The sequence below is a fragment of the Schistocerca nitens genome, chromosome 4 (assembly GCF_023898315.1).
Source record: "Schistocerca nitens isolate TAMUIC-IGC-003100 chromosome 4, iqSchNite1.1, whole genome shotgun sequence".
In the NCBI taxonomy this organism is placed as follows: domain Eukaryota; kingdom Metazoa; phylum Arthropoda; class Insecta; order Orthoptera; family Acrididae; genus Schistocerca; species Schistocerca nitens.
Window position 1 is genome coordinate 854,234,912 of NC_064617.1, and position 26,912 is coordinate 854,261,823.

At 40.2% G+C, this 26,912-nt stretch overlaps 1 protein-coding gene across 1 annotated transcript in view; it reads left to right on the top strand.

Annotated features, from left to right (window-relative positions):
* Positions 1 to 26,912, top strand: part of LOC126253296 (cell division cycle protein 27 homolog) — a 209,982-nt gene that overhangs the window by 46,220 nt on the left and 136,850 nt on the right. Inside the window, exons 4-5 of the mRNA XM_049954526.1 lie at positions 2,956 to 3,363; positions 6,854 to 7,051. Coding sequence (XP_049810483.1) covers positions 2,956 to 3,363; positions 6,854 to 7,051 — 606 coding nt within the window. The remainder of the gene's footprint in view (positions 1 to 2,955; positions 3,364 to 6,853; positions 7,052 to 26,912) is intronic.

Sequence of the window (26,912 nt, forward strand, 5' to 3'; positions counted from 1 at the left end):
ATTGACCAAATTTAAAATGCTGTCATAATCTGCTCAGTACGAGTTATGATCTTATATTAAAGTTTTAACACATAAATCCAGAATGAAACTTAGAAGAAACTGTGTGTCTCTTGAGGCAGTGTAACTCGTAGTGCACAAACTACCCAGGCTATATTCTCCCAGTATTAGAGAATGAGAGCACTTACTGACTTCTAACTGCAGCAAAATTTCAGCATCAAGCATAATCGGAAATTAATAAAACAAAGATAACTATGGTTTTGTATCTCCAACCATATAGATTTTACACTCTCAACATCAAATATTGAACACACAAACTTGCTTGTAATTACACATTGGAAGCTGTTTTATGTAAAGAAGTTTGGTTTTTCAGGGTATTAGAGGGGGTGGGGTGCTGGTTTATTGTACATATGAAAGAGACAAATACGTAAGTGTACAAGGTTACTTCAAATACTGCACTGTCGCTACCACTGGTGTGTTGTTATAACTGAGAAGAGACAAAAATTTTAACAGTTATGTCAGATACTTGGTATTACTAGACGATTGAGTGGCAGCACCACCAGATTGTGAACATATAAGTGCATTTCAGGTGCATTAATTACAAATGCGAAAATATGAATGTAATGTAAAAAAAAAAAAAAAAATTAGAAATGAAGTGACTGTATTGGGTGTCAATTTAGTTAAGAGGCCATATATCTTAGATGCAGAGAACTGAATCAGTTTGCTTTACATTGAACCTTATCCTTATGCGTACTTTCGCACAAGGGTTGCAGCTCACTGTAGCTGTTGTGTAGCTTGTCAGGTAAATTTCTGCTGCTCAGATTAAAATGCAAGCCTTCAGGCTGCGAGCCACTTCCTGCCAATGGTACACTCTTCACACAGTTTCAGTACACAATGTCAAGTCAGCAAGCAACTTTGCCCACTGTTTCTCAGTAGTGCACAGTAAAGGTTTTCTGTATGTTTCTTGACAGTATAGAAAACAGCGACTTTATTCAACACAGAAAGTTTCATTACAGAAGTGAAGTAGGCCAGTACTGTGGGAGAGCCCTGTACCTTACAGTGTCAAAAAATTAAAATAGGTTGAAGCTTGGAATGAAATATGTAGATTTTATATCATGGTTTTGACATCTTCCCACCACAGGGGGAAAAAAACCTTATTTGGTACTGACTTGTAATCATTTTTATTAATCTTTAGCAAGATGCATACTGTACAAACATGTATGACTTATGCATTGTACTGCAGATCTTTCTGTTGTAAGTGATGACAAAAAGGGTTGATAAAAAATGCCAGTAAAGACTTACTAATAGTTTTCTTCCCACTCGAGCTGCAGTTTGTAACAGAGCCAGATTTTACATCTGCTCTGCAGTATGTCTTCAATTTTATTCAGTCTTGAGTGAAAACATCATTTTGAAGCACAGCCCACCATATTAAGCCTTCTGCAAACAGGAGTGATATGTTGATAGGTCTGTGAAAAATCCAGCCCTTATTGCAGGCTGTTCCAGTCCTTCCTCATGGGGCAAGGGCACCCCTTGGCTCGCTTGGGAGCAGGTGCAGGCTATCTGTGAGGCAGCCCTATTGTGCGCGTCCCGCAGTTGTGCAAGCCACTTGACCACCCCTGTCCATCGGCATTCCCCAGTAGAGTATGATTGCATAGACTATGGCCTGGCTGCCTGACTGTCCCTGCATCAGCTGCTTGGGTATATCCCAGTCCATCTGTGTTGATGGGCAGCTGGCTGCCCATGAGCAGGCACTCAAAACTGGAATAGCCTACCTTACTCAACAATAAACAAATGAAAATTCTGTAAGGCGTCTTACTCTAGACAGGCAGCAGTTGAGCACTTTATTTTTTGAAGGTAAAGCTCTTTCACCAAAAGGATTCATATCTTTCGTGGTCAAACAAAACAGGTCCATGGAAATATGGCTTGCGTTTTTGTAAAAGTAAAGTTCGTGAAGAGAGAATAATGATAAATTCTTTTCTTAATTTTGCATTTCTTCATAATGACATCGGCAGTGTCCACTACTATTTTTTCAAAGGGAAACATTTTGTTACTGAATAGTTCTGTAACATAACAGACAGGTGACAGTTCATCTGTGATTGGGACTTTGGGTCTGTGCACTGAAGACTGGCCACGGGAAGTGGATAACTATATCAAGAAGCATCATCTCCTGTGTGAAAAGGTCCTTAACAGTTGCGTAGTTTGGTTTTCAAGGCAGACTAAAATGTTAAGAAAAGTTGTTTAATTGAATCATAATTAAAGGCTTCTGATGTCATACAATAAGTCTCTCTCTCTCTCTCTCTCTCTCTCTCTCTCTCTCTCTCTCTCTCTCTCCTCACACACACACACACACACACACACACAAGTTATGATCATATTTGATACATGCAGGCACCAATAAAGGCTCTGCTGGTTTAATCTTAGATAAAGTAAGTATTTTTTTTTTTTAGCTGTGATTATCACAGTATACCATCTGAATTCCAAAACAAGGAATCTTGTGGTATATATTTTGTGCAGAAATCTTGCATCTTTCAAATACCTGGAAATTCATTGGCTTTTTTGCACATGTGTTGCTGGGGCTACAGAGCAAAGTGTATGTATTACTAAACTAGTTGCAATACGTGTATCCATTAAAGGTTCCTCAGATTTAACTATAAAGTAAATCTCTTTATAAGACCCATATGATAACTGTAATTGTTGTAATACAAGTAGTGGTATTACTGAAATGCAAGTTCATAACCTTTATGCTGTACCTAAGCACCAGGAACTGTTCCTGGTGCTTAGGAGTTCTTGGTACCTAAGCACTAAGAACAGTTCCTGTATGGCCAGTGGTTGCCTATTTATTCCAGTGTTTATCGTATTAATTTATTTTATTTTGTGTTTTTGTGTGTGGTATATTTTTTACTGTTATATATTTTAGGATAAGAATAGTTGAATGTGTTTTGTGTTTTCTCTCCATAGGCTGTCTGAAGCAGAATCTATTCTGACAGACGGAGATCCATCTAGATCCAGAAATATTGAAGAAATAATATCAGAATTTGGGGAACACTCTTGTTTTGCTCTCCAGATCCTTGCAAAAATATGTTTACAAACAGAACGAGGCTCCAAAGCTGCAGAGGCTTTGCGACGGGCTCTAAAACTCAATCCATTCCTTTGGCATTCTTTTGAGGAACTGTGTAATTGTGGGGAGAAACCAGATCCCCTAAGAACATTTCAGGTTTCAAATATGGACAGTTTTATTATGTGTACTGGCAGTAGCCATCGTACCACTTGTGAATATGGCTTTGGTACATCATTTGGTGGAAACACTCTTTCCTCTAATAATTCCAACACCACCCCAAATGAGGTGCAACAAAATACAGTAAACAGGTAACTATAATTGTGACTTCTTTATATTGTCCAGTGTTTGATTTTATGCTAACTTATGTAGTTTCCCATTGTGGAATTTAACATCTTCCATAAAGATTAACATAAATGTCGATAATTTTCCTGTTGTAAAATTAGTTTTAACATTTCATGGCTTATGTATTTATAAATTACTATTTAATTAAGTTATGGAACTGAATTGCTGGCCAGTACCTAACGTCTGGAGGTGAAATAAAGAGTGCTGTTAATAGGAAGTTATAAAAGTAAATGACTGTTTGTAGCTTCAGAACTATTAATGGAGGAACAGCATGTTACCCAGACGTCAGGACAAGAGCGACTGACCTGTGGTGAGCTCCTTACCGTAAAGTGTGTCACGCTGTTGAAATGTGTACTAATATGTTATTTTGAAAACTTCTATAGAGTGACTTTCCTGAGGAGTGTTGTAATGGACTAAAACCCAGTTCTCAAAACATCCCAGTGACCAACTTTCCTGGGTATAAAAATGGCTACCTTAAAATTCTCATTTATATTATTAATTGCATCATGTAGTAACTCTTGAAAGTTGAGACAGCGTACATGGTAAAATATACAAATTACACTGTGTGTGTGTGTGTGTGTGTGTGTGTGTGTGTGTGTGTGTGTGTGTGTGTGTAAGTAAAAATATAAAAAAGTAAAAAAAAAGTGCCTGGGGAAGTTTTTCAGTACTCTCGCTTTCAATTTTGTGTTTTGCTTCTGAACTGCTGACCCACTCTACAGTGGTAGTGGTATATATCTTATCTCAATGAACTGGTAGTTAATAGCCATGTTCCATTGCACATTTTCGAATTTTGCCAACTTATTATTGCATGTCATTAGAAACTGGCGGATATAAATTTGACAGTTCCAATTTTTTTTAAACTTCCTAATGTAGGACATCAGTGTTGCCTCCTGTGCAGTAATACTTACATAACGTGGCACTTGCTCTGCATTTCATCCCCTCTGCTGTTTTCTTCACACTGGTGGAATCCTGGTTAACTTGTGTATCTAGTTTTCATCTTAATAGATGTAGGGTACCCACAAATTCCAAAAGTTAAACAATTACTACTTGCAAGATGATGTATTTTTCTACGTAGGAAGATATTTTCAGGGGCGAATTTTGTAAATTAACAAACTTGAAAAGTAAACCAGTGGTACACATTCTGAAGCTTGTATAGGTAGCAAGCACACAATTTCCATGGAAGGAGAATTTGGCAGTTTCATGCATTATTATGAAAAGATGTGAACCTATAGCAGATGCCCATTAAAATTGTAAGGGAAACACATTAGTGTCGAGTATCTTCATGTAAGGTGCACAGCTTATAGATGTATTAAAGAAAACTGCTTGAAAAAAGAAATTGTCAGGGATATCTCTCTGCTAACTTTTGAGTTCATCTCGTCTTTGCCTTCTTACATCATAAATAAATCCATTTAGCTGCAGAGTTTTATTTTACGAAAAGTTTGCACATATACTTATCCAATTTTTGTGTGTATTTTTGCTTAATCATTATTCCTCTCTTCACCACCTTTCCTAATTATGTTATGATTCTGTTAGTTTCTCCTGTGCAGATGATGTTGAAGTTCTGTGAATGAGTCTTAAAATGGACAAAACATGAAGTGATTTGGAATATGTTCAGACTGACACAGTAGCCATCAGTCATATTCTTACCAGACTTTTTCATAGTTTTATATCATTTAGTCTTGAGAGAAATTGCCTCGGTGGAAAGAGGAACAGTGAGTAGTTCTGTACTGTGACTGAGGTCACCGCTTAATCCCTTAACTTATTCATAAAACATTTTTTTTTTACAAATAATGTTCTAAAAATTAGTATTTTTTGGTTAATGTTCCTTAATGAATGAAATTACATATAGGCATATAAAGATAGTTATAAAAGCTCAAAATAATGAGTTACAAATGTTTGAAGATCATCTTTAATAAAATCCCAAGTTAATCGTGCAGTGGTGTTTGGGTAAAGAATCTTCTGTGTCGATATGAAGTCAAACAATATACATCAGTGATTTCTTCAATAGAAATGTTGGAGGATCTGGCTGGAGCACAGTAGACATACTCAATTAGTAGCACTGGGAAGCACTTGTCAGTCATCTGACGAACTTGCATGACTTTCAGTCCCTATTGAAGTAACATCACTTTCTTCTTCACTTTCTTAGCCTCTAAATTCAATGTCAAATTCTGGATCATTATAGACACCCACTTTTGGAAGAATTGCCCAAATGATATACAGGATAGAGGCTGAAAATGTGTATTTCATCATCAAGTATCCAAAACTACACACAGTAAAGACAATATTTAGTACCAACCACCAAACTAAAACACAATAGCAATGCTACAAATTTAGGTATGGATGCTTTTGAGTGGGCAGACACTTAACTATCAGTGCTGAAATGGATATAAGTGAGGTTTTACTTTTTCAAAGTCTGTTTTTAGTTGCCCAAGTATACTTGGGATTAAAAATTTCTTTCAAAATAATAAAAACTAGGTGACTTGGAGCTTAATGTTAATGGTTTAAAAAATGCTAATATTCAAAGAAGACTCTACACATCAATCTTTAATGTTCAGGTGGTTCAGTTTCAAAGGGATAATTTAATCATCAAGTACACTCCTGATCTCCATCAGCGTGGGAAAAGAATATTTCTACAGTACAAAACCTACTGTAGAATGGATACGTGAGGTTATTCCACTATGTGTATGAAATCCTGTACCTGTTTCCTCCTCCCCCCCCCCCCTTTCCCTGCAGTTATCACCATGTTACAGTATAAATTAAAGTGACAAAGGATTTTTCTTTGTGGGTATAGTACAGCTTGACTGTAGAGTAGGTACTGCATAGCACCTTTAAGTGCAAAGAAGTGCTTATAATAAGTTTAAGAACTATTGCATCTCACTACATGAAATCAGAGTACGTCAATGAGAAAATAGTGACTGCTTTTATCAGTCAGAAGTGGAAACTCAAAGAACAGTCATGAATAGTGTGTGGGACAGTACTTGCTGCCTCAGATTGCAAAGTGCTTTAACTCACTGGACTGTGGTAAAAACCCTTAGATAATTATCTAATAGTAACAACATTCTAGATGCAGTAAGCAGCTCACTCCCTGCAGTTATGGTGTCTCCTATTGACTTGGCTTTGCTCCCAAAAATGAAAAAACGAATAGCAGATGTTTACTGGATGAAAGCTTAAATAATGTCCCAAAAAAATAGGGTGAAAATTGCTTTCTGTGCATTTTTGAAAGCTGTGGAGTGTAATAGAAAATATTTTGTAAGTAAAATAAAACAGGTTGTGTCATAATAATTGCCTTGTATCCTATGTACTTCATATTTTTCCCTCAGAAATTCATTGTGGCACCTGTCAGATTTTATTTTTACCATTGTTTTGTCTGTTTTTTTTCTTAATGTTTCTTTAATATTTAGAACAAAATGCAGTGATAAGTTTATTAGTCTGGTAATTTAAAATTTAATATTTTAGCACTCCTGTACAAAATTCCAACTGCTTTAATACTGCGTTGACGAGTGTTAAGGTATTTACACCAGATGACAGTCCGTTGGTACATAACACTTTGTGCTCAGCTCTGTCTGGTATAGGAGCACTTTCAAACTCAAGAGGGAAGCAGTCACGGTTTAGAGGCAGTATTCTGTGCAATAATATTAGCCCTCTGACACCAAGGTATGTTCTGTCGTAAACTTCATGCATTAAACTTAGTTTGTGAATAATGCTGTACTCTATTTATTGTAGTTAGTGTATATTTAATTCAATTTATTGCTGTGTTCTGAAGTGTGTGTTTCAGTTTGTGACTTTGGGATTGGGGAAAATGTGAATGGAAGATTCATTTGATGTTGCTACTTCTCTTAAATGGGGATTATGAAAATCTTTGTTATTGTAGATAACTTCATGTGCCATCTGCCCCCCCCCTCCCCCCCTCCCCCCCTCTCCCTGAAATCATGTAATGTGAAGGTTCATTTACTGAGCTTCAGGATGTACTTTGTACCATTTGTCTGCTGATTTATTGAAATCCATGAATGTTTTAATGCGTTTGAACAAAGATATGGACTGATGACAACAAAATGTTATTTGCACAGGATTTTTTTTACTTGAAGATAGGTTACTTGAAATGACAAAAAATGTTAATAGAATGAAGTTTTCATTCTGCAACAGTGTGTGCTAGACAAAGACTCGAACACAGGACCTTTGCCATTTGCAATCAGGTGCTCTACCAACTTAGCTACCTATGTATGACTCATTACCCTTTCTCACAGTTTTACTTCCACCAGTACCTCATATCATACATTCCAGACTTCACAAAAGTTCTCCTGTGGAACTTGCTGGACAAGCATTCCTGGATATTGTGGAGACATGGCGTAGCAACAGCCAGGGGTTGCTTCCAGAATGAATTTTTCACTTTGCAGTGGAGTGTGCACTGATATAAAACTTCCTGCGAGTTGCTCTGGAGAACTTCTGTGAATTTTGGAAGGTGCAAGATGAGGTAATGGTGGAAGTGAAGCTCCGAGGATGGGTTGCGAGTTGTACTTGGGTTTCTCAGCTGGTAGAGCACCAGCCTGTGAAAGACACAGGTGTCCCAGTCCACCATAGAGTTTTAATCTGCCAGGAAGTTTCAAAAAATGTTTGCCTTAAACAGTTAATAGATGAAAATATGCATCAAATTCTGCACAGATATTGTGCCAAAACATGTCAGTCAGCAGCTGTGAAACATAAAAGTGCCATAAAACACAGTGGCTACATTAGTATAAACAATATATAACAACACATTTGTAGATTATGATATAAAAGCATATGTACATATTTCTTTATTTGGGCTATGGGTCTTAGTTTGCTTATTAATTTGCTCTTCTACCTATGATAGCATGTTTTGTTACAAGTACTGGAATAGCCATGTATATTGTTTTTGTGCACAAATAGAATTGTATGTAATTTTGAAGACAAAAATTGTATACATTAGATAAACTTAGTTAATAAACTTGAAAAACAAGTAACTGTGTGATGTTGAACAATTTATAAACACATGTATTCATTCACTTAGTGGAAAGTATCCTGTAAATACATCTGTAAGGATTGTTTAAAGAAATTTGTGCCCTGGATAGCTTTTATTTTCAAATTGCATTTGCCACAAATTTCCATTGCCACATGGAATGGGCACTTCTGACATTTTTGTATAAAGTAGTTTCTCTTATATAAGGGTTCACATGATTTACTTATTGTACTTCCAATTCGTATTCTAATGGCCTTCCTCTGAAATTTAAATGTATTGAGTGCTGGAGGAGTGTTTCCCAGAATGTTACTCCAAGGTTTAGGTATGACTGGGTATAAACAAAGTAAGCATGAAGTTTCCATATTGGTGCATGACTTTTATGCTTTTAGATCATAACGCCTTTGACTTGGGTCACAGTTAGTGACCTCCGTATGTTTAATCCATTTCAAATTGTCTTGCAGTGAAACACTAAGGAATTTTGTTACAGCGCTACCTTACACTTGACCATCCTTAAATAAGGATTCTTATTTTGTTTGGTATGAAAGTTCATTGTGGCAGTCTTATTGGTTCCAAAAATTAACTGATTATGGTCTGCCCAACATCAAAAATGCTTTATGGGACAATTTATCGACTGATCCCATTCCTTGCTGTTCTCACATTTTAGTAGAACTGTCATATCATTAGCAAATAAGACAGTTTTGTATGCATCAGTATTTACATTCAGGTCATTAGTATAGAGTAGAAAGAGCAGGTTTCCCCACAATGAAGCCTTAAGGTACAGCATATTTGATTGTAGAATATTTATCAGTGCTTCAGTGACTGCTTTGCACTTATGATCACTGCACCTTGGTGAGATCACTTGTTTATGATTGTCCAGGAATAATCCATATGTCTGAAAGGCCTCATGTGCCATAGTGTTCAATATTAGTAAGCAATTTTTCAAGCTTGACCATGTCAAATGCTTTTGACAAATCTAAAAATATCAGTGTTGTTAATCGTACATTATCCAAAGAGTTAATGTACTATTAAAACATGCACACCTTGCTGTCTTTGCTGATTTTGCCCTCCCGAATCCAAGCTGAGATGCAAATAATATATCATTTTTTTCTATAAATGAAATCAGTTTTTTGTACATCATTTTCTCCAGAACTTTTGATGTTGTTGTTGTTGTTGTTGTTGTTGTGGTCTTCAGTCCTGAGACTGGTTTGATGCAGCTCTCCATGCTACTCTATCCTGTGCAAGCTTCTTCATCTCCCAGTACCTACTGCAACCTACATCCTTCTGAATCTGCTTAGTGTATTGATCTCTTGGTCACCCTCTACGATTTTTACCCTCCACGCTGCCCTCCAATGCTAAATTTGTGATCCCTTGATGCCTCAGAACATGTCCTACCAACCGATCCCTTCTTCTAGTCAAGTTGTGCCACAAACTTCTCTTCTCCCCAATCCTATTCAATACTTCCTCATTAGTTATGTGATCTACCCACCTTATCTTCAGCATTCTTCTGTAGCACCACATTTCGAAAGCTTCTATTCTCTTCTTGTCCAAACTATTTATCGTCCATGTTTCACTTCCATACATGGCTACACTCCATACAAATACTTTCAGAAACGACTTCCTGACACTTAAATCTATACTCGATGTTAACAAATTTCTCTTCTTCAGAAACGATTTCCTTGCCATTGCCAGTCTACATTTTATATCCTCTCTACTTCGACCATCATCAGTTATTTTACTCCCTAAATAGCAAAACTCCTTTACTACTTTAAGTGTCTCATTTCCTAATCTAATCCCCTCAGCATCACCCGATTTAATTTGACTACATTCCATGATCCTCGTTTTGCTTTTGTTGATGTTCATCTTATATCCTCCTTTCAAGACACTGTCCATTCCGTTCAACTGCTCTTCCAAGTCCTTTGCTGTCTCTGACAGAATTACAATGTTGTCGGCGAACCTCAAAGTTTTTACTTCTTCTCCATGAATTTTGATATGCTAGATGAAATGGCAGTTGGCCTATAGTTGTTCTTGTCATATCCCATCCCCCTCCTCCCTTCTTGTGCACAGGAATGACTTCCGCTGTTTTCAGTGACTCCGGAGAAGCCTTTGATTGGAGAGAGGAGGCACATAGGTATTAAAGTTTAACAAGAAAATTCACAAAATGCTGAGAAAGCAGATATTGCTGCACTGTTGGTTCTTTGTTGACAGGCAAAGTTAGTAAAAAATTGTGTGTCTGTAAAAAGATTACAAAAGTTTCCACTATTTTACCATAGCAAAAGATCTTGCCAAGAATCTGAGAAAATTATGGTCCTATAAAAATCACTAAGCAGGCCAAAGGCTTCTATACAGTCACTTGCTGACCACTCTGTTGTGGCAGTAGAAGACAGTGAAAGGAAAAGCGAAGTTTCAAATTTCACTTTAAAAAAAAAAAAAAAATTCACACAAGAGGATCATACAGACATACTATAATTTGACTAATGCACAGACTTCCATATGAAGGATGTAGAAAGAGGTATCCTTGGCATTGAGAAGCAACTAAAAGAGTTCAAAGAAAAGTCACCAGGTCTGGATGGAGTCTCACTTTGTTTTTACAGAGTGTACTCTCTTGCATTGGCCCCTTAGCTTGCATTTCTCACAAATATTTGGTCTAGCACGAAATTCAAAGTGACTGGAAAAAGCGTAGATTACTCCTGCAATTAAGAAGAGCAAAGGAATGAACTTCTGGCCTCTTAGTGCATGTATGACAAGTATTTGGTCCAGCACAAAGTCCGAAGTGACTGGAAAAAGCATAGATTACTCCTGCATATAAGAAGAGTAAAAGGATGGACTCGCAAAATTACATACGACTATTCTAAACATTGGCTTCATGCAGAATCCTGGGCTTATTTTAAGTTCAAATACAATACATTTTCAAACAATGGAAAAACTAGATTGGAATATCATTAATATTATGAAAGGAATAGATTACTACTAACAGTAAAGATGATGTGTTGAATTTTGGGCAGGCACATTGAAAGCACTGTTACAAATTTAGCTTTTGGCCAAAGCTGTCTTCAGAAAAGAAAACACACACACACACACAGTCGCTGAAACAAGCATACCTCCCGCAAATATGACCACCATCTCCGCCAGCTTGAGCCAGTCCGATAAATTTTCTGGAGACAAAAAAACTTCTGTCCACAAATCAGCATGGATTTAAAAAGAATCACTCATGCAGAACTCAGCTTGTCTTTTCCTCACAAGATATCCAGCAAACCAAGAAGGAAGGGCAACTGGTAGATTCCAAATTCCTCGCTGCAGACTGTTGACATAGATTGGAGCTCACTGAATGAGTTCCCATGCATGTACGTGGCTTGAAGATTCCTTAAGTAATTGAACTCGGTCATTGTCCTGGACGGCAGGCGTTCATCAGAGACAAGGAGTGCCCCAGGGAAAATGTCAGCTTGCTGTCAATATAAACAATCCTGTAATGTTCAAATACAATTTTAGTGGTGTGCTGCTTGACACAGTCACATCAACTACATATCTAGGCGTAGCTTTGTACCTTGCAAAGGTCAAAACTGACTATAATATCACAGTCATTCAAACACAATCCCTGCAATTGATGTAAGAAATCTGCAGAGTTCGTAATGTGGTGTTCACACCTACCTACTAGTGGGCTCAACAAACTAGCAGGATGTTTAGCTACACGATATGTCGGAGCACCAATATTAGAAACAATAGTCCTCAACGGGACGGCCTCTTTATGAACCTTAGGAAGTCCATATAATCTAGGTGGATGCCCGATTGATGTGGCTTCCTCATATTCATCAGCTGAAGGTGAAGTGCTGGCAGCACCTCAATGCCCTCCGCTGCCTGAGCAACATCTACTAGGGTGCAGATCGGTCTACGCTGCTGCAGCTCTACAGAGCCCTTGTTCAATCCCAATATGACTATGGGAGTCTGGTTTATGGTTCGGTGGCGCCCTCAGCGTTCGGTTACTCGACCCAGTGCACCATTGTGGCATTTGATTGGCAACAGGAGGTTTTGTGACAAGTCCGGTGACCAGCATCCTGGTGGAGGGCGGAGTCCCTCCATTGAAGGTTAGGCGTGCACAACTGCTCGCCAGTTACATTGCACACGTTCGTAGTTCTCCTGCGCATCCGAATTACCATCTCCTTTTCCCATCCACGGCAGTTCATCTAATGTATCAGAGGCCCAGGTCAGGGCTTAAGATCGCGGTTCGCATCCGATCTCTTCTGTCTGAAGTGAAGTCTTTGCCTTTACCACCTACACTCGAGGTCCATTCACGTACACCTCTGTGGTGCACACTAGGCAGAAGCTTTGCCTGGACCTTTCACATGGTCCTAAGGACTTAGTTAACCCCGCAGCTCTCCACTGTCACTTCCTCTCGATTCTTGACATGTACCGGGACCGTGAAGTGGTTTACACTGACAGCTCGATGTCTGATGGTCACGTTGGCTTCACACATGTTCATGGAGGACATATTGAACAGGACTCCTTGCCAGATGGCTGCAGTGTTTTCACTGAAGAGCTGGCGGCCATTTCTCGTGCTCTTGAGCACATCTGCTCGTGGCCTGGCGAGTTGTTTCTTTTCTGTACTGACTCGCAGCCTACAAGCTATCGACTAGTGGTACCCCTGCCAACCTTTGGTAGCGACCATCCAGGATTCCATCTATGCCTTGGAACAATCGAGTCGTTCCATGGTGTTTATGTGTACCCCAGGCCACATCGGAATCCCAGGAAATGAACTTGCCGACAGGCTGGCCAAACAGGCTACACGCAAACCGCTTCTGGAGATCGGCATCCCTGTAACTGACCTGCGATCATTAGGACGCCACAAGGTTTTTCAGCTTTGGGAGATGGAATGGCATAATCTCGGTACGCACAAAAAACTGCATGCCCTTAAGGAGACAATGAATGTGTGGAAGACATCCATGCGGGCCTCTCGCTGGGACTCTGTGGTTCTCTGCCGGCTCCCCATTGCCCACACATGGCTAACACATGGCTACCTCCTCTGTCACAAGGACCCACCTTGGGGTCACTGTGGCTTTCATATGACTGTTGTCCACATTTTGTTGGACTGCCCACTTTTAGCCACGTGGTGGCGGACTTTCAACCTTCCCAACTGATGATCCTGTAGTTTGGTCCCTGTATACCTCAAACCAACCAACTAACCATCCATCTTCGCTTAGTGTCGTTATAAAAGGATCAGTGGTCCACATTGTCTGCTCTGCCATGCGGTAGAGCAACGAACAGTACGTGGCACCTCTCTTCCTTGTGCTTTACTGCTACCTAATTGAAAGAACAGCCGGCCTTCAAGTTTTTGTGTGTTGTATATCTATTCTTCCGCTAGAATGTTATTTGACACATCAGTCACTATAACTTCAGTTTCAAAGAAGAGAAAGAAAAGTCTTACGATAGCAGACTACAAAGTCTATTAAGAAATAATTTTTTGCAGATAAATAAATTTATGTGAAAATTGATCTCGAAGCATTTATACAATCAAATTCCATTTTCTTTGCTCTCAGAAAAGAAGTTTGTTCACTACAAACATTAGATACAAGGTGAACACTTCAAATTTGCACTGCAGATATTGCGGAAATGGAAAGTGCTATTGATGTGTGGTTTTCACAGAATAAATTGGTAGTAAGTGGCTCATATTGTTAGCCAGTCGGCAGATTGTAATAACACTTAGAAAGTGTATTTTTTGTGCAGACATAAGGTTTTTTTTTCTTTTTTTTTCTAATGGAACAATGTCTCTTACAGTTCAAACTAAAAGTAGTGTAAATTAGAATGTCAGTGGTGTTCGTTGCAGGATGTTAGTGTGAGCTGTTTACAAGATACTGTATTTTGAAAAGTTTCCACACTGACTCTTGTACAATATCTGTGGTAACAAACACTGCACTTGTGCTAGCATTTCAGCAGAGATGTCTGAGCAGACTGCAATAATGCGTCATTGTATATCATTGGCTGTAATTGATACGTCCTTGTAGACAGCATCTTTCAGCTTTCGCCACAGAGAAAAGTCTACAGGCATCAAATCCAGGAAATGGGCTGGCCAAGATATAGATCCTCTGCGTCTGATCCAACGATTTGGAAACAATTCATGAAAACATGCTGTAGTACTTTGTGCACTATGGGGTGGACAGCCATAACATTGGTACCACTGGTTCCTTCTGGTCTGCAGAGGAATGTCTTCCAGCATCTATGGAAGACAGTCTGTTAGGAGGCAGAGGCTGCAATACATGCTTGCATTCAGTTCTCCGTCTATGAAAAGCAGTTCTATGAACTGATGGTTCACTATCCCGTACTGAACATTTACACTCCATGGACACTGACGGTCCATCTGATAAAGCCAACAGGATTTGTCAGCAGACCTGTAGTGCGTGTTTTAGCAGTTTACATGTCCATGATTGCTAAATGTGGCTTCATTACTAAACAAGATACGTGATACATCAGGAGTATCCTGTTATAATGTCCATGTACAGAAGTTAACACAATTCTTGTAATAGTTTCCATGCAGCTCTTGATAAGAGAGAGATGTGCCAGTGATGGAACCTTTGTTGATGGAGAATACTTAGGACACTTGCCTGATTTGTGCCACTTCCTCGGGTGCTTACATGTAGATTGGCTGCAACAGCAGCAAGAACATAGAACATTAACTTCCTCCTCTTCTGTCATCACTTGTTTCCTTCGGCTACATGGTCTAGGTGTTATACTACAACTTTCATGTAACTGGTTGAAGAGATTAATAAATAATTGGCAAGATGATTGATGTATGTTGGGGTACTGACACACTCCATACACTTTGAGCATGTTGGCTTTTTCTGCGTTGGTAAATCCCATTGTCCACTCACAACCTACTGCTTGGTCTGTCACACACTGACTAGCAAGTCGCAGTGCACTCAAGGAACACACTAACACACTCTAAGCAAACATATCATCATCTTACCTAGCAACTTAGCAGCTTGAACGGCACAAACAAGTGTCAATGTGGAAACTTTTCAAAATACACTTATTTTGTAGTCAACTCAATAGAATCTTGCAACAGATGCCACTGATATTGTTATTTACCCTATTTTAAGTTTGTTAATGTCAGTAGGTATTGTTCCATTTAAAAAAGTGTATGTTTGCTCAAAAAATACACTTTGTAATGATAGGCAGAATCTGTTCATTGGCTAACAGTAAGAGCCCTGACTATCAATCCATTCTGTGGAAACCACACATCAATAGCACTTCCCATTTCCGCAATATCTGCAGTGCAAGTTTTAGGTGATTCACTGTGTATACTGGGAAACAGGAAAATGTTACATGTGGTGAAATTTTTGAAACATGTATGGGAGATAGGGAACCATTTTGAATTCCGGTTCATGCTCTTTTGCCATCGCAACTACTAGTTTATGAAATAGGATAGTGTTGTGGTGGAAGAGCACCCACTTACACATTAATTTTGATTTTTACAGCTTCAAGTAACTATGCAAATAGACCAATAAAACAATTTAATAAGAGCAAGTACTGTTCTATCCTTTAATTCCCAGAAAAAGTTGTGACAGTCACCTGCTTTATTTCTTCATTGATAGTCCTCGGTATTGATGTACTTTGTTGTTGTACTTGCTGAAAAACAGTTAACTGTTGAACATCTATGGGCAGTAAAAACCTAACCACACAGTTCACAGTCTTTCAAATAAATTGAACAGACACTGTCATTGTTTCAACACAAAGCCTGTTGGTGTTACACTTATTTCACGGTTAAGTTGATGCATTGTTGTTTATCTAACCAAATAAATAATTGGAATTAAATAAGGGCTGATTTTACTAATATTTTTTGAATGGAGCCAAATAAATACTTTAAGAATCCTAGCAGTCCTTCTTCCAATTGTTTAGAATTATTACAGAATTTATATTTGTTTATAAGTCAACAATAGAATTTAGGTCACGAAACAATTACTGATTTCATCCTATAACAAAAGATATTAACTAGGAATGGTCAAAATAAATTAGGAAATTGATGACACATACAAAACTAAACACAAAATTAGATCTGGTGCTGCCGGCCGCGGTGGCCGTGCGGTTATAGGCACTGCAGTCTGGAACCGTGGGACTGCTATGGTCGCAGATTCGAATCCTGCCTCAGGCATGGATGTGTCCTTAGGTTAGTTAGGTTTAAGTAGTTCTAAGTTCTAGGGGACTGATGACCTAAGATGTTAAGTCCCATAGTGCTCAGAGCCATTTGAACCATTTTTGAGATCTGGTGCTATATTCTATAAAACTGAGGGCCAACTTTTCTCTTTTATGGAAATGCAGATTATTCTCATGTATGTTAATGATAATTAGGCAAAAATGAAAATAAAATGAATTTAAGGAGGCAGATGGAGAAAAAAAGAGAGGAAGTAAAGAGATCCCAACTTGCTTCATCAGTCAGTCAGTATAACTTTTTCAACCATTGGAATGATTTGTGCCCTTTTTTACTTATGCCTAACTGTTGTTTTGTCTTGAGGGTGTAATAAAAGATTCAAACTCCATGTACAATTATATGACTACAGAAAAAGTCCTTTAGACTGTACATCAGCTTTTCCTAAATTGGCCTTTTGAACACATTTCTTCAATGTTTTATCTGCTGCCACTATCACAGAGTCATCAGATGCAGAACTTTCAGTTATTATGTACCCATTTGTTTTATGATGATGCATGTATCTTTGAAATCTCACAAGTCTTAAAATGGTGTCCTTGTAATTGCTTTAATAAGTATCTAGCAGACATACAGAGCATGCCATATGTATATTGCTCTTGTGCCTCATTTCGATGTATTTTCCTATAGTAAATCATCTTGGGTGTTGTTTCATTGTATTGATGAAATTCCCTATACTATTTTGTATGATTTTTTTAAAAAAATCAAAAATGTTGTATCATTACACATTGTTTGTCTTTATGTCTTAACTCGTTTAAGAAGTGAGCAGCAATGGCCCTGTGATTCCTATGACTGACCTGGCAGGTCATCATGAAAGTAGTGTGTGCCGTGGCATGGGAATTCTGCACACTGAGAGTAAGATTGTAAAAGGACAGTATGCCTGGACCTGTAACAGAGTGAGCATTCCAGAATGAGTTTTCACTCTGCAGCGGAGTGTGTGCTGATATGAAACTTCTTGACAGATTAAAACTGTGTGCTGGACCGAGACTCACCTTTTGCGGGCAAGTGCTCTACCAGCAGTTTTAATCTGCCAAGAAGTTTAAGAGTGAGCATTGTTGGTGATTGCAAAATGTCACTGTAAATCTCACTACAACATTGATTTACATTCAGCATCATGCAGTTCTAAGTTGAAAAATTTGTTTGGTGCTCACATTGTCTGATGTCAACTTCTTCTAGTTCAAGAACATTAAACTTGGTGGCTTCTTCTACTCTATAAAGTTGCAAAATAAGAGCCAGTTACTATTTGGTTCTTTTGCAGATTATCTTTCATGATTAAGCCTGAGTGTCTTAAACAGTTGTTACTTTTACTGAAAACATTGCTTTTTCTTTGTGGTACACATTAATGTATGCCAACATGCCGATTTTTGATCGGGGTGGCATTATCGTGCTACATTTATATAGTATCAGATATCCTTTAAATGGAAATGTCTGCTGAAAATACAGAAATTCCTTTATGAAACTTCTCACTGCAAGATATGCCACTAGTCACCTCTAGCTATGGCCCTCCCTACACTGTAATGCACTTCCTCTTCCTCCTCCTCCTCCTCCTCCTCCTCCTCCTCCTCCAAGTATTAGGCATTTGCCTGTTATGTCCTCTTGTTCAGTGCATCTATTATTGGTGCTTAGTGACTATTTGAGATCCCAACCTCTTTCTTGGTCTGCATACTGATCTTTTCCCTATTGGTCGATAACCATTACTATTTTAGGTTTTCTGTTTTCATTCATTCTTGTAACATGATCTCTCATTTATTTCTATACTCCCTGATGTGTTCATTTACACTTGTAGGACCAAATTCTTTTCTCATTGTAGTACTCCTAATATCAAATACTTAATAGCCTCTTAATCCTCTTAAAAATCTCACTTCTGAAGCTTGTTTCTTTGTTCATTTCCAGTTGTTATTGTCTAAATCTCACTCTATATCATACACTTTAAACATTTTTAATTAAAAAAATTGCTGAAGGTAATAATCCCTCTAGCTCCACCAAGTTGTCATTTTTCTCAACATATTTTAGATACAATGATCTTTTTATATCCTTCATTGATGTCTATGTGAGGCTGCGACAGTATGTTTGCCTACTGCAAGAGATATTTTTACCTGAGGAGCCTCCACTTCTGTGCCAACATCCCTATTTTCTTTTAACTCCCCCTGTTCCTCATAGAATTGCCTCATTTACAGTACAGCCCCACAAATGTTAGGCATGCAGCAAGGTCAAAGACCCTGGAGCAGACCATTCCCTTTTCCTAGTTTCACATAATCATTTAACTTAAAACTTCATGAAGAAGGCAGGACTGATAACCAAGCTGCTTAGAGACTTTAAATCCATTCATCACCACTACCACTATCCAGAACACTACCTTCTCATTCATGACACATGTATCATCTAAACAATTAACACAAGTTTTAATGTGATAGTCCTCTACTTAGATACAGTTTTTTTTTATCAGCTATTTCTTTGTAAGAAACCTCAGTTGGACGTCTGCAGTAAGCCATATTTGCAATATTGATTTGTCCATGTTTAAATTCGTTTACACTGTAATAAAGGGCTTTGAGTGTACAATTGAAAGAAAACAACCCTCGGTCATTATTTTTAACGAATTAATCAGGTTTCAATGCTGCTAGGAGTGTCTTCCTCAGAATTTAAATCAAAGAATGATCTATAGCAAGGTCACATAATTATGACTAAAAACGTATGATACAGAGTGTAAGTACAGAATCATTGTGAAAGACTGGCAGTACTTGTATATCATTTATAAAATAATAAATATGCCAAAAGGGCATTAGTCACAAAGATATTTAAGATAAAAAATAGTGATGGCGAGCCACTAAGGGCTGCTCGTTACTTACGTGGTTACAGGTTGCAAACGGACTGAGGTGCCCACATTAACAAATGCGGCCAGGTTAACATGGCACTGCAACGAGCATGCCATCTAGTAGCCGTAGATACAATTAGGCTACTTCACATTGAAATATAGGCAGAAATGATTATAAATGAATACTATTTGGTACATAATGGAAAGCAATGTTTATTTGATAGTAGCATACAACATAACATTGTGTCTACATCGAAGCTTATAACAGTAAGATAAAACATGAAAACATCATTATGAAAATGTAGATAGGACTGAATGACAACTTGTAGAAAGCAATATTGACATGAAATACAGCCAAGAAACATTTGATAATTAGAAAACATAGGACTACCTTAGAAAGGAAAGAACATTTCGGCAACCTGCACAAGGAGACCCGAAGTCAAATATCGAGTAAGTGCTTTATACCGTTGAAAATATTTTGTTTGTTAAGGATGAGGCTATCCTTTCGAGCAAGATGTTTGAAAGTCTCTAATTCTTCTAGAATGTCTAGTCTACGCCCTTTCTTTTCAGTGTGCAAAATGTTGCTATCGCAGATGGCTTTAGGTGAATGACCTGTAATTAGAAGATGGTCGGCAAAAGATGAATTTTGGAGGGTAGTGCCATTTTTTCTTAGCAAGTGTTCTTTATATCGGATAGTGAAGGCACGTCCAGTTTGTCCTATATAGTAAGAAGAGCAAGTATCACAGACAATTTTGTAGACACCAGAATTTTCTAAAGGGGAACAAATAGAATATTGAATTTTTTCAGCCGTATAAAGCCGTTACTCGATATCTGACTTCGGGTCTCCTTGTACAGGTTGCCTAAATGTTCTTTTCCTTCTAAGGTAGTCCTATTTTTTCTAATTATCAAATGTTTCTTGGCTGTATTTCATGTCAATATTGCTTTCTACAAGTTGTCATTCAGTCCTATCTACATTTTCATAATGATGTTTTCATGTTTTATCTTACTGTTATAAGCTTCGATGTAGACAAAATGTTGTGTTGTATGCTACTATCAATCAAAGATTGCTTTCCATTATGTACCAAATACTATTCATTTATAATCATTTCTGCCTATATTTCAATGTCAAGTAGCCTAATTGTATCTACGGCTACTAGATGGCGCGCTCGTTGCAGTGCCATGTTCACCTGGCCGCATTTGTTAATGTGGGCACCTCAGTCCGTTTGCAACCTGTAACCACGTAAGTAACGAGCAGCCCTTAGTGGCTCACCATCACAATTTTTTATCTTAAATATCTTTGTGACTAATGCCCTTTTGGCATATTTATTATTTTATAATTGACATATAAGTACTGCCAGTCTTTCACAATGATTCTGTACTTACACTCTGTATCATACGTTTTTAGTCATAGTTCTGTGACCATGTTATAGACCATTCTTTGATTTAAATTTTGAGGAAGACACTCCTAGCAGCGTCGAAACCCGGTTAATTTGTTAAAAATAATGACCGTGGGCTGTTTTCTTTCAATTGTAATTATTCACGGTCTCTGAACATGCAGCCATGTACAAAATTTTGCTTTGAGTCTTAGTACAAATGTGCTTAGACTTCCTTCAGCCCTGTGACATAATCCCCTATCAGAGATAAGTAAAAACTTTGGTCACCAATCTCTTGTCTATTGCTACAAAACATGACATCAGTTGCTTAAGACAGCAGCCAAAAATCAACAAGCTGTTGCATCTGTTTGAAAATTCTGACAATACTGCTAAAGAACAGAATGACCATCACACCACTTAAACTCACTGTTGTTTAACTGAAATATTAAAGACCTATTAATCCACTCTCACACGTTTCATTTTGTGCTCCTTGTAATGTTAAGACTGTCCGTTAGACATGTGTTATGGATGGCCAGTTATAGACATCGATTGGACTGTTAAAATCTCTAATCTCTTTATGGCTGAGTTAAAACTGGTGTTTCAACAGTAGCATGGAAATCTGTCATGTAGTACATTTCTACAAAGCTTATAGGATGTAAACTATTAAAAGTACATTATGTTATCATGGTCTTCAGTTTGAAGGCTGGTTTGATGCAGTTCTTCGTGCCACTCTATCCTCTGTGAGCCTTTTTCATCTCTGAATAACTACCGCATCCAACATTTTTCTGAATCTGCTTACTGTATTCATCTTTTGGTCTCTGTCTACAATTTTTACCCCCCCCCCCCCCCACACACACACACTTCCCATCCAATACTAAATTGGTGAACCCTTGATGTCTCAGAATGTGTCCTAACAACAGATTCTTCCTTTTGGTCAAGCTGTACCTCAAATTTCTAGTCTTCCCAATTCTGTTCAGTACTTCCTCCTTAGTTACGTGATCTGCTCATCTAATCTTCAGCAATCTTCTGTAGCACCACATTTCAAAAGCTTCTCTTCTCTTCATGTCTAAATTGTTTATTTCTTAATCTAATTCCTCGGCGACACCTGATTTTAATTTGATTACATTCCATTATTCTTGTATTGCTTTTGTTGATGTTAATTTTATCTCCTCCTTTCAAGACACTGTCCATTCCGTTCAGCTGCTCTTCCAGGTCCTTTGCTGTTTCTGACAGAATTACAATGTCATTGGCAAACCTCAAAGTTTTTATTTCTTCTCCCTGGACTTTGATTCCTACTCCAAATTTTTCTTTTGTTTCCTTTACTGCGTGCTCAATGTACACACTGAATAACATGCCCTGCCTCATTCCTTTCTCAACCACTGCTTCCCTTTCATGCCCCCCCCCCCCCCCCCCCGATTCTTAAAACAGCCATCTAGTTTCTGTACAAGTTGTAAATAGCCTTCTGTTCCCTTCCCTGCATTTTACCCCTGCCACATTAAGAATTTGAAGGACAGTATTCCAGTCAACATTGTCAAAAGCTTTCTCTAAGTCTACAAATGCTATAAACTCAGGTTTGCCATTCCTCAATCAATCTTCTAAGAAAAGTAATAGCATCAGTATGGCCTCGCGTCTTCCTACATTTCTCCTGAATCCAAACTGATTTTCCCGAGTTCGGCTTCTACCAGTTTTTCCATTCTTCTGTAAAGAGTTCTTGTTAGTATTTTGCAGCCGTGACTTACTAAATTGATGATTCGGTAATATTCACACCTGTCAGCACGTGCTTTCTTTCGAATTGGAATTATTATACTCTTCTTGAAGTCTGAGGGTATTTCGCCTGTCTCATACATCTTGCACACCAGATGGAAAAGTTTTGTCATGGCCCATTCTCCCAAGCTATCAATTGTTCTAGTGGAATGTTGTCTACTACTGAGATCTTGTTTCGACTTAGGTGTTTCAGTGTTCTGTCAAATTCTTCACACAGTATCATTATCTACAATCTTATCTTCATCTACATTCTCTTCCCCTTCTACAAATTGCCCTCAAGTACATCTTCCTTGTACAGACCCCCTATATACCCCTTCCAACTTTAGCTTACCGCCGCAAGGGAGTAGCCGAGCAGTCTAAGGCGCTGCAGTCATGAACTGTGCGGCTGATCCTGGTGGAGATTAGAGTCCTCCCTCGGGCGTGTGTGTGTGTGTGTGTGTGTGTGTGTGTGTGTGTGTGTGTGTGTGTGTGTGTGCGTGTGTGTGTGTGTGCGTGTCCTTAGGATAATGTAGTTTAAAGTAGTGTGCAATTTAGCAGTTAAGCGCCATAAGATTTCACACACATTTGAACATTCCCCCCACCCCCACCCCCACCCCACCCCCACCCCACCCCCTGCCCCCCACCCCCCCCAGCTTTACCCTTCATTACTTAAGACTGGTTTTCCATCTGAGCTTTTGATATTCATACAGGTGGTTCTCTTTTTTTCCAAAGGTCTCTCTAATTTTCCTGTTGGCGTTATCTATCTTTACCCTAGTGATATATGCTTTTAAGTCCTTACATTTGTCCTCAAGTCACCCCTGCTTATCCGTTTTGCACTTCCTGTCAGTCTCATTTTTTAGATGTTTGTATTCCTTTTGCCTGCTTAATTTACCGCATTTGTGTATTTGCTCCTTTCATCAATTAAACCTCCCGTGTTAGCCAAGGGTTCCTACTAGCCCACGTCTTTTTACCTACTTGATCCTCTGTTGCCTTCACTATTCCGTCTCTCAAAGCTACCCATTCTTCTTCTACTGTATTCCGTCTTCCTGTTCTTGTAACAACCTGTGGTTTATCCTGGTCTCATCTCCTTAATTTCCTACCATTTTGCAGCTTCTTCAGTTTTAATCTGCATTGCATAACCAATAAATTGTGGTCAGAGTCCACATTATAAATATTTTTATAGTCCACCTTTCTCACTTTCTACATATGATTTATCCAAGATATTGTTACTAACAAGTGCAGTCTTATTTATTTACCAGTATGTACATGTACCATGTTGTCATAAGAAACTATGCATACACAATGTATAGAGACAATAAACCTTTTGCTATAGTATAGGAGTATGTTAACACCAAACAATAGATAAATTGAATAATAAGCATTGCTTACCATTCTTGCTGTGATACACCTTGCTGTTACGTGATAGTGTGCTTGCATACCACCCACTTAATGGGTTATTTAGCTGGATAAGTAAATACACTCCTGGAAATTGAAATAAGAACACCGTGAATTCATTGTCCCAGGAAGGGGAAACTTTATTGACACATTCCTGGGGTCAGATACATCACATGATCACACTGACAGAACCACAGGCACATAGACACAGGCAACAGAGCATGCACAATGTCGGCACTAGTACAGTGTATATCCACCTTTCGCAGCAATGCAGGCTGCTATTCTCCCATGGAGACGATCGTAGAGATGCTGGATGTAGTCCTGTGGAACAGCTTGCCATGCCATTTCCACCTGGCGCCTCAGTTGGACCAGCGTTCGTGCTGGACGAGCAGACCACGTGAGACGACGCTTCATCCAGTCCCAAACATGCTCAATGGGGGACAGATCCGGAGATCTTGCTGGCCAGGGTAGTTGACTTACACCTTCTAGAGCACGTTGGGTGGCACGGGATACATGCGGACGTGCATTGTCCTGTTGGAACAGCAAGTTCCCTTGCCGGTCTAGGAATGGTAGAACGATGGGTTCGATGACGGTTTGGATGTACCGTGCACTATTCAGTGTCCCCTCGACGATCACCAGTGGTGTACGGCCAGTGTAGGACATCGCTCCCCACACCATGATGCCGGGTGTTGGCCCTGTGTGCCTCGGTCGTATGCAGTCCTGATTGTGGCGCTCACCTGCACGGCGCCAAACACGCATACGACCATCATTGGCACCAAGGCAGAAGCGACTCTCATCGCTGAAGACGACACGTCTCCATTCGTCCCTCCATTCACGCCTGTCGCGACACCACTGGAGGCGGGCTGCACGATGTTGGGGCGTGAGCGGAAGACGGCCTAACGGTGTGCGGGACCGTAGCCCAGCTTCATGGAGACGGTTGCGAATGGTCCTCGCCGATACCCCAGGAGCAACAGTGTCCCTAATTTGCTGGGAAGTGGCGGTGCGGTCCCCTACGGCACTGCGTAGGATCCTACGGTCTTGGCGTGCATCCGTGCGTCGCTGCGGTCCGGTCCCAGGTCGATGGGCACGTGCACCTTCCGCCGACCACTGGCGACAACATCGATGTACTGTGGAGACCTCACGCCCCACGTGTTGAGCAATTCGGCGGTACGTCCACCCGGCCTCCCGCATGCCCACTATACGCCCTCGCTCAAAGTCCGTCAACTGCACATACGGTTCACGTCCACGCTGTCGCGGCATGCTACCAGTGTTAAAGACTGCGATGGAGCCCCGTATGCCACGGCAAACTGGCTGACACTGACGGCGGCGGTGCACAAATGCTGCGCAGCTAGCGCCATTCGACGGCCAACACCGCGGTTCCTGGTGTGTCCGCTGTGCCGTGCGTGTGATCATTGCTTGTACAGCCCTCTCGCAGTGTCCGGAGCAAGTATGGTGGGTCTGACACACCGGTGTCAATGTGTTCTTTTTTCCATTTCCAGGAGTGTATATGTATTTCCCCTTTATTTGCAAGTTCTGTCTGGGAATATTTATAATTAGCATCACAATATTGTTCCAGTTCGCATTACAACGTCAAATGTCAGCTCTTAATTAGTTGTTTATCTCGTTTCTTTAGCTTTTCTCTTTGTTACTTGATGCTTGAGATTTTGTTCGGCATCTGATTTTCATTAATTTATTATTTGCAATCTTATATTATCTCTCCCCCCCCCCCCCCTCTCTAATAAGTTTTCCAGTATTTTGTAACACTGTCTTTTATTCATTAGATCTTCCCATATTAAAAGTTCAGTAAACAAATGAACTTTGACAAATGTTCAAATGTGTGCGAAATCTTATGGGACTTAACTGCTAAGGTCATCAGTCCCTAAGCTTACACACTACTTAACCTAAATTATCCTAAGGACAAATACACACACCCATGCCCGAGGGAGGACTTGAACCTCCGCCGGGACCAGCCACACAGTCCATGACTGCAGCGCCTTAGACCGCTCGGCTAATCCTGCGCGGCGAACTTTGACTGTAGTAACACTGTTCACGTTACGTCGCACTTCACTTAGCGTAGACCGGGACTGTGTCCTAGGCATGCCTGATGTTAACTGACTGGGCACGGCCCGTGCTGCCGGAGTTGTTGTTGTTCTTCTTCTTCTTCTTCTTGTTACGCCGGCTGAGGTCGCGTCCGAATTCTCGCGTGCCCTCTGGTGGACGGGACTCTACTTGCGGCAACTACCGCCCGTGACGCGCCGTGCCAATGTGCGCCTCCCGCGATCTTTCTGGTGGCTACTACACTCCTCCTCCTCCTTCGGGGGGTGAAGCCACTGTGATCCACTGCGTCGGAAGGTGGAGCGTCGGGCAGGAGCGATGACTTCCACATCCATTGGATGGCCGGAGTCGAGGGGATCTGCCAACCCTCGAGCCGGAACCTTCGAATACGGCTGGAAGTGACCCACACGAAGAGGCCCCCGTCGTCCCCCAACTGGAGCTCGGGACAGAACGGGTGACAATCTGTCGAACTCCGGATCCTGTTCCACCTCGGGAGGGGCAAGACCCAGTGGCGGGGACGAAGGGGAAAGGACGACCACAGGTGAACTAGCCCCCTGAGAAACCGGGCCTGCTAGGGGGGCCGGCCCTCGCTGGGGCATCTCGAATGATGGCGATGCCGGTGCTGGAGCTACTGGAGGCTGCCAAGGCTGAGAACCATCGCAGTGCGGCAGCGTCACAGCGGGGAGAGGAGGTAACGTCCCCTGTGAAACCAATACAGGTGCCGGCAATGGGGAAGCCGGCGTCCGAGAGGTCGGAGGGTGAGTGCCCGAACGTGGACGTAACTGATTTTGGTGACGACGTACCAACAGATCCCCCACCTGCAAGGTATAGAGCCGGCGGCCATTTCGGCGCAGGACCATCGCCGGTATCCAACGTGGATTGCGACCAAACCCACGGGCCCAGACTGACATACCCAGTGGAAAGCCAGGTACTCTGTTGTGTGAAGAATGGCGAGGACCAGGCCGGAGGAGGTG